The 17,159-nt window shown below is 42.6% G+C and overlaps 1 protein-coding gene across 4 annotated transcripts in view; it reads left to right on the top strand.

The window, feature by feature from the left end:
* Nucleotides 1–2,569: 2,569 nt before the first annotated feature.
* Nucleotides 2,570–17,159, top strand: part of MYOF (myoferlin) — a 75,292-nt gene continuing 60,702 nt past the window's right edge. For all 4 annotated transcript variants that reach the window (XM_088670340.1, XM_035137401.3, XM_088670341.1 and 1 more), the window contains exons 1-3: nucleotides 2,570–2,870; nucleotides 10,336–10,391; nucleotides 12,522–12,613. In XM_088670340.1, coding sequence (XP_088526466.1) covers nucleotides 2,783–2,870; nucleotides 10,336–10,391; nucleotides 12,522–12,613 — 236 coding nt within the window. In that variant the 5' untranslated portion in view covers nucleotides 2,570–2,782. The remainder of the gene's footprint in view (nucleotides 2,871–10,335; nucleotides 10,392–12,521; nucleotides 12,614–17,159) is intronic.

Genomic DNA, 17,159 nt, shown 5'->3' on the forward strand with positions numbered 1-17,159 from the left:
GAAGTAGGCGGAGAAAGAGAAGTGGGGAGGAGGACGTGGGAAGCTTGCAATTTTTAATGCGCGCCTTCCTTCTTGGTGTATTATTTTAATTTAATGGAATGCGTTGCCCGGCTGTAGATTTTGCAGTTTCAGCATCCCTTGCCGCTGCAGAAGCGTTTTAAAAATTTCCATAAGCAATTCTGGTATGGCCTGGCTGGTTTTCAATGTAGGAACGTCTGAGCGGATCGACGCTGATTAGCTCGTGTGTAACCTAGTGCACAGCAAAGCAAAAAATAATAAAATCAGTGCTTTTTTCTTTTAAAAAAATCCTTAGGGGTACTTTCATTTTGACCCAAGAAAAGCACCATTTTATAATTCAAATCGGGGAAATAAATAGCCTACGGTAAATGGACAAAAGATTCACAAAATGATATGCGTACCCCTGCATACCCCAGAAAAATAGCACTGGCTAGTAGTAGTAGTAGTAGTAGTAGTAATAATAATAATAATAGACGGAGCTTCTCTCTCGCAGCCTTAACCAGAGACCAGGTTTGCCATATGGTGCAGATTTTGCTCACTTACACTGGCATGCGTGAGAGTTACGGGCTGCACGAGGTGTGGGAAGGGTTGTGGATCAATAGCAGAGCCTCCGTTTCACATGGAGAAGATTCCGACCCTGGGCATCTCCACTTAGACCTGGTAGAGAGTCCTGTGTGAAATCCTAGACAGCTGCTGCCAGCCTGTGTAGACATTACTGAGATGAATAGACATGCTTCCTATGTGTTTTGGTACCGGAGGTTGGAAAATACAAATAGCACCACAAGGCACTAACAAAGTGACACATGTCTCCTCACAAGGAAATAACGTGGAGTCCAGACTTTTTATGATGGTACAGGATTATAGCCTAAATCCTGTACTATCATAAAAAGTCTGGCCTCCATGTTACTTCCTTGTGAGGAAACTCGTGTTTCTTGATAGATCCTGTCAGCAAGTAACTCTACTCTGCTGAGAACTACATGGGCGAAAGCTTTCCCCAAGTACCCAGCAAGGGGATTCCACAGTTGTTACAATCATGGTGGTCACATTTGTTCTTATAGGATCACAATGATGGGGTTGCACATGTCTTATGGCACAGATCCTTTTCCCCAACACTGCAAGAGAAGACTGTAGAGGTGCATCAGGAGGAGGTAAGGCTTTCAGCACTTCTGTTGGGATTCTGTCCTGTCCTTGGTCTTTACCACATGCCTGAGAGTCGATGACAAGCTTGAGCTTGTCAAGGGAGGGAGGGAAATCCAGCTCTTCCAAGACAGGCAGAATCCTGATGCTATCAGTTGCTGTGTTGGGACTCAGCTAGATTGGTGAAGAAAAGGCATTTTATATGCATTGTATATGAATAACACTGTGACACCAGATGATGCTGTGGAGTCCTGTCTTTATACGGTATTGATTGGTGAAAATACATGTACATAACCATCTTACAAATTTATTTCACAGGTTATTTTTTAAAAAAAAATAATTTTATTGATTTTATATAATAACACACAAAAAAGGACAAAACATATAAAACATTTCCATCCACCTTCCCTCCCTCCCCCCACAAGTCCACTTCTGCCACAAGTAGATCCTGCAGGTGTTGAGAGTCGAAGGTAGTCCATTTTAAAGCTGGGTTTTTCCTCACCCCCCCCCTTAGCTCCCGGACCCCCCCTACCACCAGGAGGCCCCAAGACGAAAGGAGAGGTTAGGGTAAGGTGCCCCCCAGCTATTTATATATAATCCTCCAACATACTACACAAACAAACAAACAATTAAAAATATCAATTTCTTACTTTGTTAAACATTGTATTTGTGACTTCCTCAGATCCCTTCTTCCTGGTTTTCATAATTTCTTAATATAGTTATAGCGGGTTTCTTATTCTTAATTCCAATTCTTATTCTTAAAAACCAACATTGTTTCCCACCTTCTTCGTGACGCCTCCCCACAGGCCCCCTCCTGCCACAAGAGGAACCTATGAGGTGCGACCATCCAAAGGAGGTCCATTTTGTAGTTGGGTTTCCTTCCCCCCTCCCCCCCAGAGCCCCCCTGCCACCAGAGGCTTCAGGGCGATAGGGAGGAAGATAGGTAGCTATCCCCCCCAACTACCTAACTAAACATAACATTATTTCACAGGTTATTTTTGATCCCTCCAGAAGGGGGCAATCTAAGGCTGTTTTGATTTATTGAAGTCCTGAATGAAAAAGAAACAAAAAAATGACAGGAATATACCGGCTGATGGCATGTGGAAAGAAGTTCGTTTAAAAAGGGAGAATATTGCTATGTTTTATTGCAAAAGTTATATTAACATCTTTTCACATCAATAGCAAAATGAGAAGGGTGTGTGTGTTCTGTGCGTTACATTCATATTTTTTTCCTGACTATAATTCATATGCAAAAAGATTCCCACCTCTTTATAAACCATCATACTTAGCAAATTCCTTACTTTGCACTGCCAGAATTCACAAGTTGGTACCAGTTTTTTCCTAATACCACAGGAATGGTGGGTGTCAGCTTGCACAAACCCTTCTCCTACTTAGCCTTAAGCCTTTAGTAACTAACTGTCTCTAATACCACAGGGAGTCAGTTTACACAATCCCCCCCCCCAGCCTTTAGTAACTAAACTCGTCATAGATCCACCCATCAGCTGCACTTTACTGTAACAGAGCCATTTCCAGCCTCCTCCTGCTGGCACTTCAGACTGGAGGCTGCAGAGAGTCTGAAGTACACATTTCTTCAAAAACTGCTGCAATTTAAAAAACACTGAAAACCATGCTCCGGGTAATTGTGGAATCTGCTGCCAATATCCCTAGACATAAATTCGGAAAACCAGATCCTATCGTGTCCGTTATTTTTAAAGGTAAGGAAAGCTAACTTGTGAAATATCATTTTAAGCAAGGATATTTTTCAATGTGCCAAGATAAAAAAGTATAACAGGTGTGGTAATCTGCAAATGACATACTTCTGAAGAAAGTAGTAACTTTTGTGCAACACAGGGTGTTTGTTTAAGAACTGGAAAGTGGTAGGGTGGCATTTTCTGGAGCTGCTCTTTCTAAACTTCTGTATAGGCTTGTTAAGCATCTGTGCCCGCACATAGATAGAGCACCTTTTTAGTTTGGATTAATGTGTAAGTGAACTTCACCTTAAGAAATTACTTTTTTGCAAAGGCAAATAGTGATTTTGAGTGTTTAGTTCACATCTTTTCTTTCTTTCTTTTTTAAATGGAAACATTGATTCCTTTTCCTGTTTGCCTTAAAATAGTTTTAAAAACTTTTTGAACATTAATCATCTATGTTCTTAGACTCCTTCCCCCTCCTTGGAGGTTTTTTGCTTTTCAGACTTTGTGCTTAGCAAAGTAATAAAAGATGAGGGAGCAGAAAAAAGGATGCTCCTTTGCATTTGTCCAGAAGTGTGAAACTGAGATTTATTCCACTTTTCTTTGGTGTGAACTTTGTGGTGAATTTCAGTTTGTGCTGCTTCCTATCCTCATAAGTGAATGGTTGTAATGCTGTTATGTTAAGGTGCATATAGAGTCGTTTGCCTTATAGCTCATCACATACATTAAACTAGGGTTGCCATGTTTCAAAAAGTAAAAACCAGGACACCCTGAAAGAAGTTGTTGAGCTTTCTTCGATTGATTTGCCTAAGATCCAGGACAAAGCACTACCTTTCGGAAATTCCCCCTGATTCTGCTTTTGGAATCCCGGTAATGTCCGGGAAACTCCGGATGTATGGCAGCCCTAATTGGCCTGAAGTTTAGATATATTATTCTTGGATGTCTGTGCTGAACTGAAAAATAGGTTGCAAGAGTTTTACTGGATGAAAATAACTACAGTACAGGATACTGAGTTTTCAATAGGCTAAGATGATTTAAATAAGGAAATACAGTGCAACAAGGAAGTTGGTCTGTACCTTAATACTTGAAAAAACTTATTACTGGAATATTTGAATAGCATTGTGGAAAGGTGTGAACCATAGTTTCCTCTACTCCTAGTTGGGTTGGGTTTTTTTTTTAAGGTTTCTGTTTACTTCAGGCTTCCTCAACCTCGCCCCTCCAGATGTCTTTGGCTTACAACTCCCATGATCCCTAGCTAGCAGGACCAGTGGTCGGGGATGATGGGAATTGTAGTCTCAAAACACCTGGAGGGCCGAGGCTGAGGAAGCCATACTTGCCATATTTTAGGATATTCAGTGCTGTTCTGCCTTTGCGTAAAACTCAAATGGTGGCTTGTGAAACAGGAATTTATGGGTAAATAAATGCAGTAGTTACAAACCGACAGAGCAAGCCTTATATTCACATTACCATGGGACTTAAGATATACTACTGCTGTTCAGTTATTTAAGAAGAACTCATTGAAAGCAATAGATGGGAAATTATTGGTGTTAGGCCTGGGGCTAGTGCAAAGTTGTGCCATCTATGCGGGTGTGGCTATGGACTGATGTAGAATAGGATGTGGAATGTGCTCCCCCCGGTTCTTCCCACAACCCACCCACATCTCTCTCTCACACACACACCCTGCTCTGGCTACTCCACCAGCATATCAAGGGTCTTCCGCCAGTGTATCTGTCCTGGTGGCATTGCATTTGGTATTCTGCTGGACATACAAGGCTTCTGCTGAACCCCATAAGTTCTCAACCAGTAGATCTGCAGCATAGGATTACACCCCTAAACTACACTCCTGCAAACCTTTCTTGGTTTTTCCGAGACATCGCTTTGTGAAAAAGCCAAAGGCTGATATATGATATTCATGATTTATTTATGATTCATTCATGGTTTACACAGTCCATATTTGAGCTTGCTCAAGGTGTATTTACCTTTTTATTTTTTTAAACTTAGCTGGCTGGATTTTTGCACGAGGCAGTGTATGGGTAGCTTAATCGTAGGATAGGAGTCAAACAATATATTGGACATTATCTGTATTTACTATTTCCCCCTCAGCAATACAAAAAGCAGCTTACCTTGGTGGCAGGACTGGGTGTAGGGTGTGTTAGGTGATAAAAACCACATGGGCTAAGGATTAAAGATATCCTCTCTGTCCCAATATAATTCTCTCTTCTGCCTGCCTGTTGGCCTGCCGAAAAACAGGTGAAAATAAATACACAGGAACATAAAGAGCTACCCCATACTGAGTCAGACCATTGGTCTATCTGGATTAGTAATGGATGCGGGTGGCGACGTGGTCTAAACCACTGAGGCTCTTAGGCTTGCCGATCAGAAGGTTGGCGGTTTGAATCCCCGTGACGGTGTGAGCTCCCATTGCTCTCTCCCAGGTCCTGCCAACCTAGCAGTTCAAAAGCACGCCAGTGCAAGTAGATAAATAGGTACAACTGTGGCAGGAAGGTAAACAGCATTTCTGTGCGCTCTGGTTTCTGTCACAGTGTTCCGTTGCGCCAGAAGTGGTTTAGTCATGCTGGCCACATGACCTGGAAAGCTGTCTGTGGACAAACACTGGTTCCCTTGGCCTGAAAGCGAGATGAACGCCACAACCCCATTCTTTGACTGGACATAACCGTCCAGGGGTCCTTTACCTTCTTCTTTTTTTACCTTCCCCTAGTAATGACCACACTGACTGGTGTCAGCTCTCCAGGGTTTCAGGTGAGGGAACCTTTCCAGCCCTCCCTGCAGATGCCTGAGATTGATCCTTAGACCTTCTACATAAAAATGCAGATGTCCTACCGGTAAAGCTGAATCTGCAGCAAAAGATGTAATTTGACCTTTAAAAGGGGCCCTGTCCGGTACGTAATAGAGGTTTCATTTTTAAATTGCCTTCCTAGCAGTAGTGTAGCAGAGCCTCCACTTCTTCCATCGCAAGGATGATTAGGTTATCTCTTGAGGCGCCATGTGCTAATCCTCTGCATGCCAAATAATTTTTTTCCTCTCGCGTACAAATCTACCAAACAAACTAAGCAGGGAAAGACGTACATTATATTATCGTGCATGGCTAGGGGTTAAGACACCGCCTTTTGATTTATTTTAAAATCCAAAATCCCTTAATTACAGCCAGCCAAAAGGTCACAAAATAGTGAGCAAGCGTTGGAGCCCACCAGAACTCCTCATAAGGCTGAATGTTGAAGTTGGTGCGTGAGCGACTAAAAGAGACAAGGCAGCTTGATTTTGAAGCCATGATTGTCTGTATTAGTCACAACTTCATTTCTGCTCTTTAAAACATAGAAAGAATGTAGCTGTGGGGAGCATGGCTATGAGGACTGGTTCCTACAACCCCTGGGGTTCTTTGGAAGATTCACAGAAGTTCCACAGTGCAAAACTCAATAATTGCTGACATCCTTCTTTGAGAGACCGCTTCTTCCTCAGTTTTACCAATGCATAGCCCCAGGGAATGGTCTGTCGAGAGTGATGGTAGGATCACCTCCCAGCCAACTTCCTGTGTCAAATGAACATGGCACAGAATGCCCTGATTTCCTCAATAGACAAATATATATAGGAAGGCCTGATTTCCTGAAGGCAGGGATTAAAAAACAAATAAATAATTTTAAAGCCCTTGAATCATGCCTCCCTCTCTTCTACCTGAACTTTCCCTTGCATGCTCTAATATAGTTTATATAAAAAACATTTTGCAGCAGTGAATTAGTTGTTATATTTAATTGTGTCTTTTTTCACCCTGGTTGAATGCAATGATGTGCAGGTTTTATATTATTTGTCTTCCTCTACAATTCTGTAGCTGAAGTTAGGAAACTTAAAATACAGCCACCAAAAATGTGTTGGCATGTTTATGGGTTTTTCAGTGTTCTTCAAGCCCACAGCCTTAATGAAGTTGAACCATATGCATAAAGTCACAGAATGAGAGACCAGGCAGATTACTGGCTTTCCATATGCAAATTTGAACCAGATTGTTGGAGAAGAAGTTTGGATAAAAGGGCAAAGGTTTATCCTTATGGTTCTTCACCAAATGCCGTTTTCTTCTTGAAAATGTTAAGTGAATAGCTTCAATAGAGAGGGAAAACAGCAAAGTAGTCCAAAGATGCAGTAATTCTAGAGCCTCTAAGGGCCTGGGATGTGGGTGGTATTTACAGGATCAGAGCCAAACGTAAGTGTGAGTAGAAGCAAGTCAAGAACAAGCAAAGGAGAGAGATTTGGGAACCAGGAGAATATCCTACCAGCAGCAATCATGGGGATAGGTTGATCAGCAGAATATTTAGAAGCAGTATCATCACCGTTCCATCCATTTCTGTTTTTTCTATGTCTTTAGAAATTCTTGTTTTTAATCTGTAAGCTGCCTTGAATCCCATCAGGGAAGACGGTGGGGTATAAATAAATATGTAATAATAATTCTTATATTAAGACATGAGGGTTGTTGCAGCACAAGAGGGGCATTTCATCTGGGTAGGGGAAGGTTGAATCTCCCAAACTGCCCAATAACCACTGAGCAGTAGCCTTGGAATGCTGACTGACTGACTCGGGCAAAACCAGAAAAACTGGTAGGGGGAATGGACTATAGAATACTGCAGGGGGTCATGATGGACCGAGTGCAATACTGAAATGAAACACTTCACATTGGTTAAGGTTCTGTTGAAGTTCCTGCTTGCCCTTCTGTCTGCCAGATGATAATGGCAAATACATAGCTGCCAAGTTATCCCTTTTTTTAAGGGATTTTCCCTTATGCTGAATAGGCTTCTTCGCAAGAAAAGGGAAAACTTGGCAGCTATGCAAATAGGAATATAGGAAGCATATAGGAACATATACTGAGTTAGACCAAATATGTCCATGGAGGTGCAGGTCAATCCTGTGTCCAGGGCAGCTGTCTACCAGCTCCATCTGGTATTCAGGCTGAGACCCTACCTGCTTGCAGACTGTCTTACCATAGTGGTGCATGCCCTGGTTATCTCCCGCTTGGACTACTGCAATGCACTCTACGTGGGGCTACCTTTGAAGGTGACTCAGAAACTACAACTAATCCAGAATGTGGCAGCTAGACTGGTAACTGGGAGTGACCACCAAGACCTAATGGATCTTCACCGGCTTCCAGTACATTTCCGAGCACAGTTCAAAGTGTTGGTGCTGACCTTTAAAGCCCTAAATGGCCTTGGCCCAGTATACCTGAAGGAGTGTCTCCATCCCCATCGTTCAGCCCAGACACTGAGGTCCTCCTCTGAGGGCCTTTGGCAGTTCCCTCACTGCAAAAAGTAAAGTTACAGGTAGGTAGCTGTGTTGGTCTTCCATAGACGGATTTTTTTAAAAAAAAATCCTTCCAGTAGCACCTTAGAGACCAACTTTGTTATTGGTAAAATAAAAAAATTCCTTCAGTAGCACCTTAAAGACCAACTTAGTTTATATTTTGGTATGAGCTTTCGTGTGTATGCACACTTCTTCAGTATCTGAAGAAGTGTGCATGCACACGAAAGCTCATACCAAAATATAAACTAAATTGGTCTTTAAGGTGCTACTGAAGGAATTTTTTTATTTTGCTTCGACTCAGACCAACACGGCTACCTACCTGTAACTTTGTTATTGGTATGAGCTTTTGTGCGCATGCACACTTCTTCAGATACCAGATAACTGAAGAAGTGTGCATGCATACGAAAGCTCATACCAATAACAAACTTAGATGGTCTCTAAGGTGCTACTGGAATGATTTTTTTTCATTTTGCATAAAGTAAAGTTATAGGGAAACAGGCAAAGGGCCTTCTCAGTAGTGGCACCTTCCCTGTGGAACACCCACCTCTCAGGTGTCAAGGGAATAAAGAATTACACAACTTTTAGAAGACATCTGAAGGCAGCCCCGTATTGGGAGGTTTTTAATGCTTGATGCTTTTATTATGTTTTTAGATATCCTGTAAGCCACCCAGAGTGGCTGGGGAAACCCAGCTAGATGAGCGGGGTATAAATAATAATAATCGTAACCATCATTATCCCTATTCAAAGCCACGTGCCCCATTTTTTTTCCTGCCACCAAAGTGTTGTAGCTCCCCACCCCCCGCAAGTGTATTTAAAGCAATGGCCATTTGTCATGCTGGCTGAGGCTGGCCAGAGCTGGAATCTACCAATATATGGAGGGCCACAGCATCCCCAACCCTGAATTAAAAGAACGATAACAAAGGATACTGTATCGCCATGTCCCTTAGCTGCCCTACATAATAAGCCCCTGTCCTTGCCAAAGGAAAATTGCATCCTTGGCTACTGCCACTTTTTCCATTCATTTCTTCTACATGAAACAATTAGTTTGGACCAATGCCTGATACTATTAAATATATGTTAAAGCACAGCGAGCTACAATATCATTCGGTTTAGACTGATAGCATTGTGGTAGATATTTTCCAGTAGGAGTTGCAGATTTACAGTTTTTGTGGTCTGGTCTGAGTCATTGTCCTGCATAGTCTTTTTTTAAACGATTCCTGTTACAGGAATGTGAGTCAATTCCCCACTCCCTGCACAAGGGCTAATTGTCATCACCTCCCCCATATATCCAGCAGAGAACTACTGTATCAGAGCTGACTGACTCAGTGTTAGGCAGAGAAGGGCTGGGGGAACTTGTTGATTTGTGTTCACAAATCAACACACAGCAATCTTGTTCATGCTGCCTTGGAAGTAAGCTCCACTATATTCAATGTGTCTTACTCTATAAGACCCGTGTTAGCCTTAATTCATTATGATCCATTAAAGGTTCAGAGATTAAGAACACTGCAATGATGGGATGGGGAACCTGCCCCCCTCCAGTTGTTGCTGGACTCAGATTCCTAGCTGCCTCAGCCAGTGCGGCTGGTGCTCAGGGAGCTGGGAGTTACAGTTCAACATTTCCTGAAAGTAAAGCAGTTACTCGGTCGCAGTCATTAAAAAATGACCTTATATAAGCTCAGACCATTGGTCTATCTATCTCAGTGTTGCCTCTACACTGATTGACAGCAGCTGTCCAGGGTTTCAGGCCAGGAGTCTCTCCCAGCCTATCCGAGATCTCAGAGGTTGAGCCTGAGGTCTTTTGCCTGCAAGGCAGATGCTCTGTTGCTGAGCTATTGTCCTCCTACAACACCCTGCTGCATCATTGTTTGTGGTGAATGAGGTTAAATCAGAGTGTGTCTTAAACAGCGGCTTCACCACAGACACAGCAGAATCTACACCGACAGAAAATATCTGTTTTGAAAGGTGTGGGGGGAGCTGGCAATATAGTTAGGCCAAAACAACTTTATTGGGAGGCAGGTTTATTATGTACACAAGCACAAAACATTCTATATAGATTAGATACCATGGCCAGCAACCAAATACTGCAAATCAAGTCAGCCCTCTTGCATTAAAAAGATATATTATTTTAATATATTGTGATTGCTGTTTTATATATCTTCCAATAAGTAAGCACGTTTTTGTTTATTTCCAGATGAAAAAAAGAAAACAAAGAAAATTGATAGTGAACTCAACCCTGTTTGGAATGAGGTGACTTTTTTTATTGGTTCTGTTGTATGTGATAAGGCATAGCATGTGTGACAAAGTTCAGCCCCATTCGCCGTTGCATGACATTATGGAACAAGAAACACACATGTCACAACCAACTGTTCCTGTGATTCTCTGTATCCAGAAACAAAACTTCCACATTTCCTGCTAAAGGGAGATGTGCAAGGTCTGGTACACAGTTTCCGTATTTCACTTTAGTGGGAGAAGTCCTTGTGCAGGTGGAATAACTTTATTGGATGCAACCCTATGCTGAAGTAACTCCCACTGAATTCAATAGGGCTTATTGCCACATATGAGGACTTAGATAGACCTGCAGTAGATAGATTTATTCTATCTACGTCGTGTTTCATGGGACTCCAAGTGAGCTTCCATCATGGATCATGATCACAACTGCTTAGCTTCATTAATATTGGAGCATTTGGTGTTACCAGATCATCCACTGCAATGTCTGCACCTCTAACGACCTACACAAAGACTTCCCAGTACGTTTCCAAGCACAATTCAAAGTGTTGGTGCTGACCTTTAAAGCCCTGCACGGCCTCAGCCCAGTATACCCGAAGGAGTGTCTCCAACCCCATCGTTCAGCCCGGACAATTAGGTCCAGCTCCAAGGGCCTTCTGGCGGTTCCCTCCCTACGAGAAGTGAGGTTACAGGGAACCAGGCAGAGGGCATTCTCGGTAGTGGCGCCTGCCCTGTGGAATGCCCTCCCAACAGATGTCAAGGAAATAAACAACTATCTGACTTTTAGAATAATCTGAAGGCAGCCCTGTCAGGGCCGTCTTAAGCCCATCCAGCGCCCTGGCGCTAAGGTCCCTCCAGAGCTCCCCTCCAGAGTCCCTCCAAGGACCCGAGAGTGGCAAGCGGACTGCGGCAGCAGCGGGAGGCCACCTCCGAGGACTCCGCGCTGCGCCTCCTCATTTCCCCAGTGCTGGGTTCCGCTCAGTCAAGCTTTGCCACCAGTGCACGCACCGCGGGACCAGCAAGAGCTGCTTGGGCGCTGTGTGCGCGCTGGTGGCAAAGCTCGACTGAGCGGAACCCAGTGCTGGGGAAATGAGAAGGAGGTGCAGCGCGGAGTCCTCGGAGAAGGAGAGAGACGCGGCGCTGCCTCTCAGCTCGTGGAACGCAATCCTGGCCAGATCGCCGGAACCCTGCGCTCACTTGGCGCCCTTCCAGCGCCCTCCAGCGCCCGGCGTCATGGTTCTCCACGCCACTAGCCTCTATGGCTAGGACGGGCCTGAACCCTGTTTAGGGAAGTTTTTAATGTTTTACGTTTTATTGTGCTGTAAATTTTCTATTGGGAGCAGCCCAGAGTGGCTGGCGAAACCCAGCCAGATGGGTGGGGTATAAATAAAATGATCATCATCATCATCATCTAAAACCTTGTCTAATATCTTGAGTTCTGCCTGCTGAACCCAAAAGTACACGTATTGTAATGACATATATGAACCTTAAGACCTTGCTCAACATTAGATGCCAAGGTGCCAGTAGAGGAATTATTTTAAGTCTTTTTTTTTTTGTTACTTTTTTAAAAAAAGTAACAACATACTTCAGATGCAGGGCAGGGCAGGGCAACACAAGCTTGTATGTATTCCTCTGCAGCTGGTTCTTGTCACCTTCCACTTTATAAATGTTAGAAAGATTGCAAAACTCCAGCATATTGGGACAGTTTAGCAAAGGTTAGTTAGACTCAAAACTAATAATAGATAAATCAGTGGGGCTTTCTTAGTCATGCTGTAGCGTAGCCCAATCTTGTGCACGTCTACTTGGAAGCAGGTTCCATTGCATTCACTGTGCATCCCTTTCAATGGGACATAGTCATGAGTCTCATGACTAACCTTTGGTAGATTATCCCATTGCACACATGAATGTACATTTGATACACATCCCTCTGAATATATAGCAGTTACACATTTGATATTGTCTGAACTGGCCCGGAGTTCTACAGGCACTTTCAACCTAGATAACTACATGCAAATATAGTCTGCACCTATCTGTTTAATTGTGTTACTGATGAAAAATGTTGATTCCTTAAATCTTTTTTTATTGCCTGTTCATTGCACGGTTATGTTGTTGTTTCAACTTCTAAGGGTTATTCTAATTGTTTTTGCGCAGATTCTTGAGTTTGATTTGAAAGGAATCGCTCTGGATATTTCATCAGTCCTGCAGATTATTGTGAAAGATTTCGAAACTATAGGGCAAAACAAGTATGTTGACTTTTTGAAATTTTGAAGGGGAGGGGTATATTTCTTTTTCAGCGCAATTTGCTTTGTGCAAAAGGTGTCTTTTAAAAACTAAATGCTATAATTTTGCAGCACATGTGTATGGTTGGATTTGCTTAATTTAAAGGACTTCAGACATCTTACTGGATCATTTACTATTGGCTCTTCTGCCTTGTACTTCAGCTAACCTTTCAGCTGTGTTTCTGAACTATGGGAAGACAAGATCTCTGTAAATATAATGTTTTCTTATTCAGCATCCCGACAATTCGTTGGGTGTTGCACCCAATGAACAGTGATGGAGCCCACAATAGAGGGCTTACAATATAATGTCGCAAGGCAACAGTGATGCTGAGAGATGGCCTCATAAAAATATAGGAAGGATGGGTGCGTGAGAGTTAATCTGTAACTGAGAAGTGCCCAGGAAATGAGGCTTGTTCAGGAAAGATTTTGAAGAAGTGAGTTTTGAAGTTGTGGGTGGAGTAGCCGTTCTAATTATAATGCTTTGCAAAAGGCATGGAGCTTGTTAATGTGTGGCAAGAGAGGTTGGTTAGCCTGTGTACTGCACATTGAAAATATCTGGAAGAGGGATGAGAAACTGCAATGAGTAGCTTTCCTCCGTATGCTTTGGGTCAGGTCTGCAGCTGTGTCCAAGGTATCCAATCAGAGTAGCCCAGGCCATACATCTTATGGATATACTTCAGTGGTATGTTTAACAGCCTAATTGTATGGAGGACTACAACCACAAACAGCTACCTTTGCAAAGTGTGTTTCTCTGTATTTTCCCATTGTTATGGAGATATGCATGGAGATGATGTTGGAGGCGCCACAGTTGTGTTTATGCTTGTGATTTTTATCTCTGAATGCCAGCGTAGGTGTGTGAGACAGTTGGATCTAGTCCTTATGGACACACCCTTTCATTTCAGGATGTCAGAAAGGGAAAGCAAAGTTCTTTTTGAACTTTTACATGTTGTACAGTTTGCTTTCTGATTCACGGGGGAAAATATTGTTCCTAGGAAATGATTAAAAGTTCACCAAGCAATGTTTATTTAGAAAACAACTTCCTGCAAACAATTCTTTCTTTCACTCACTTTGCAACACATTTTAAGCAAACTGCATATGCTTTTGCTGCTAGGGAACCAAATCACAAAATTTCTACTTTCTGAAAGAAAAAGGCAATTCCCAGTTACTTAGAGCTTTTAATATCTGGTAACAGACACACAGATTGAAATAATAATGATATGTTTACAGTGTAATTCCCACATGTCTATTTAGAAGTAAGAGCCATTGAATTCAAAGGCGTTACTCTCAGGTAAGTCTGTATGAGATTTTAACCTTAGGCTCCAACCGTAAACACACTTATTAGGGAGTAGACCTCATGGACCACAGAAGGATTTATTACTGGGTACCCGTGCATAGAATTGTGCTGTTAGCCTGAGAGGTAGAATGAGATAAACGAATCCTGCATCCAGTTCTGAATATACAATATTCACAGAACCCTGAAAAACCAACTGGGGCAATAAAGCTCTAGAGCTTCTCATTTACCTGGGTAACTAGGGCCAATTCAAGACATTCTGCTGTCTGTGGTGAAGGACATGATTATATCCCTAACACTATTCAGTCGAATCTTACTTCAACAGAGCTGATCCCTGCTATCCACAGGATAGCTGCCTCAGTTTGCTTAATGCTAGGGTCAAGCCCAATTATGTGTACTAAGAAAGTACACTGTAGATCAAATCACATGGAATTCTTGGGGTATGTGTTTTCTGGTGAGAGAAACTCAGGCGCAGGCGTCTTGAATATAATAGAATGCTCACGAGATCACAAAAATTGGATAGATCGTTATCCGTACTCGCAAACAGGTTCAGTCAAGCATCCATGCTCAGATTCCAGGTGATTCTTTCCCCCCTCTAAATCAGCTATATCCATTTCTAGGCAAAGGGCATGTTTGCAGCTATCCACTTGTTCTGTTTGTGTTTCACATGATGATCCAGTGCTGATCATTACAAATATTGGTTCTCTTATTTATGAGTAGGGAGTTGGCTTCCAGCTTGTCATGCTAAGTAAAAATAATAAGCAAGCAAAGAAAACTTCTTGGGAATAAGTAGCTTCTCCCTGCCCACTTAGGCCTCTCACACACCACCCTTTTCTCTCTCTCTTTATAGTAGTAAACCTCTTTTAAAAAAGAAGAATGTGTTGTGCCCTGCATTAAATTGAGTTGCTAGAAGTGCTACATTGGGGCGGGGAACTTCAGGCCCAGACTTCTCTATCTGGCCCTCATAACTCTCCTCAGGCAACTCCTCTCACTAGCCCTGCTTCGTGCCCTGAGTGTTTTCGCCTCACCCGTTTTTGCCTCAGGGCCCTGCATGCTACTAGTGTTTGGCCCTTTTTAGGCCATCCAGAAGGGAATGTGGCCCCCGGGCTCTGAAAAAATTCCCCACGCCTGTGCTACATGAATGTTGCGATGGGGGGGGGGACTTCTTTTCCTCGTGGTCTGTCATAGTTCTTGTTTTACTTGCTTTCTCTGAGCAAAATCTACCAAGATGTTCTCATTCTGGTGGAGAAATACGTCCTGGTGAAGTTCAAAATGCATTTGTGCCAAAGCAACACAAGTCGAGGAAGTTCCTTGCAGAGAAACGCAGGGTGGAGGGAGTATTCGTGGTTGGGTTGGTTTTTTTTTTTAAGTCTTTACTGAGTTTGCTCTTTGGAGAATAAGCCTGGTAAATGTTTCCTTGCAGTTGTGTACCGCCAGCAAACTACTCATCGCTGTGGCATGCTTGTCCCAGTATTTAAAGCCAACACAGCCACTTCATATTCCCCCACCCCCACCCCACACTTTTCCTGGAAGCTGAAACCTGCTTTGACTTGCAGAAACTTTTATCGTACCTTCAGATCAGGCCAGGCTTAATGTGCAGGTGCTGTAACAGAAGCTTTACCTCACTGGAAAAGTGGTTTTAAAAGCCCTGACTGAAAAATGTTAACATGCACAATACAAAAGTTGCTGAAGGTCCAGCTCACATGACGATTTGCACAGTTAAGTTTTCCCTTTTAAGGAAAATGGGAGAGAGGATGGAGGGGGGGGGACATCTGCTTTCTGTTATGTTAGCTTCCACTTTGAAGTCCGTCATTTAGCTAAAGCAGCTTCTTATTTTATTTTACATGTAAAAAAGAAATACAAAAGAAATGTAACACAGGGGGAATATTTTCTGCTACTGCATAGTATAGAATAGAAGTTCATGCTACAGAAAACAAGTTGCACCAAAAATTTGTGTCATGTGATTTTATTCCATAAGTGGGAGGAGAAATGAACAGTTGTATGTATTTTTCCAGGCACTGAATGGTTGGTAGCCTAGCAACAGAAGAGAAAAGTGGTAGGTCAGACTCTTACTCAAGAAAACAGTCATTTCTTCACAGTGAGGAGTGTAAATTTACAGCTAACTTCTTCAGCTCTGATCCTCTGCATGTTTAGTCCAAAGTAAGTCCAACATTTAATAGGATTGATTCCCAGGAAACTGCCCATAAGCGTGTACTCTTAGATTTGTAAATGAAACTATTCAAATAATTTTCAGTTCCTCATCCCATACCATACTACATACCATACTTTTAAAGCACATTGCTTCCCCAAAGAAGCTGTCAGGTGATGTCTGTCTCTCTGTAAATATGAGTAGCTGCTTGGTAAGAGTGTTAAAGATGTGCTCAGCCTTTATATTTCTAAATAAATACAATACACCAACAAGCCTCCAGAGAGCTACACCCAAAGAAAACCAAACCTGGGTAAGCACATAACTTTTCACTAGCCTAAGAAATGGTGTGTGAAACACCACTTGAATTTTCACCTGTGTTGAAAGTAGTAGAGATTCTGTGCTGTCTCCAATCCTATGAGAGATTTTGTTAGGATATATCCTGACCCATTTAATGTTGCAGGAGGTAGAGGGAAAAGTTTCTACTCAACAACTGTAGGCAATAGGAGTTTATACATCTTGGTATAGGGATGCCCCAGTTTAGATTTTATCTGCTTTAAACGAAGGAAATCCTGTGTGAATGGGGGTCTCATAAAACGAACATTGCAAATGCCACTTACAGGCAGCACTTTGTGCTGAGGCTCACTCCCACTTCTTCAGTTTGCTTTGATATAATTGTTCTATTGTTATCCCTCACAGTTGTTCGATAATGCAACTATTTTGGTAGATCAAACCAACTAACTAACTAACTAAACGAAAACCCAATCTGGAGATAAATCAGTCGTGCCCATGCATCTTGTGGGATAATCCACATAACCTAGCCTAGTGAATGCAGTCGCAGGGCAAAAGGAAAACAAACTGATTGGCAGGAAGGAAAATTGGTAAGAAGTTACTTGGCACCATGGTTGCTTAAGTCCCATTAGGTAAAGGGACCCCTGACCATTAGGTCCAGTCGTGACCAACTCTGGGGTTGCGCGCTCATCTCGCATGATTGGCCGAGGGAGCCGGCATATAGTTTCCAGGTCATGTGGTCAGCATGACAAAACCACTTCTGGCGAACCAGAGCAGCACAT

The sequence above is a fragment of the Zootoca vivipara genome, chromosome 5 (assembly GCF_965207765.1).
Source record: "Zootoca vivipara chromosome 5, rZooViv2.hap1.1, whole genome shotgun sequence".
NCBI lineage: Eukaryota > Metazoa > Chordata > Lepidosauria > Squamata > Lacertidae > Zootoca > Zootoca vivipara.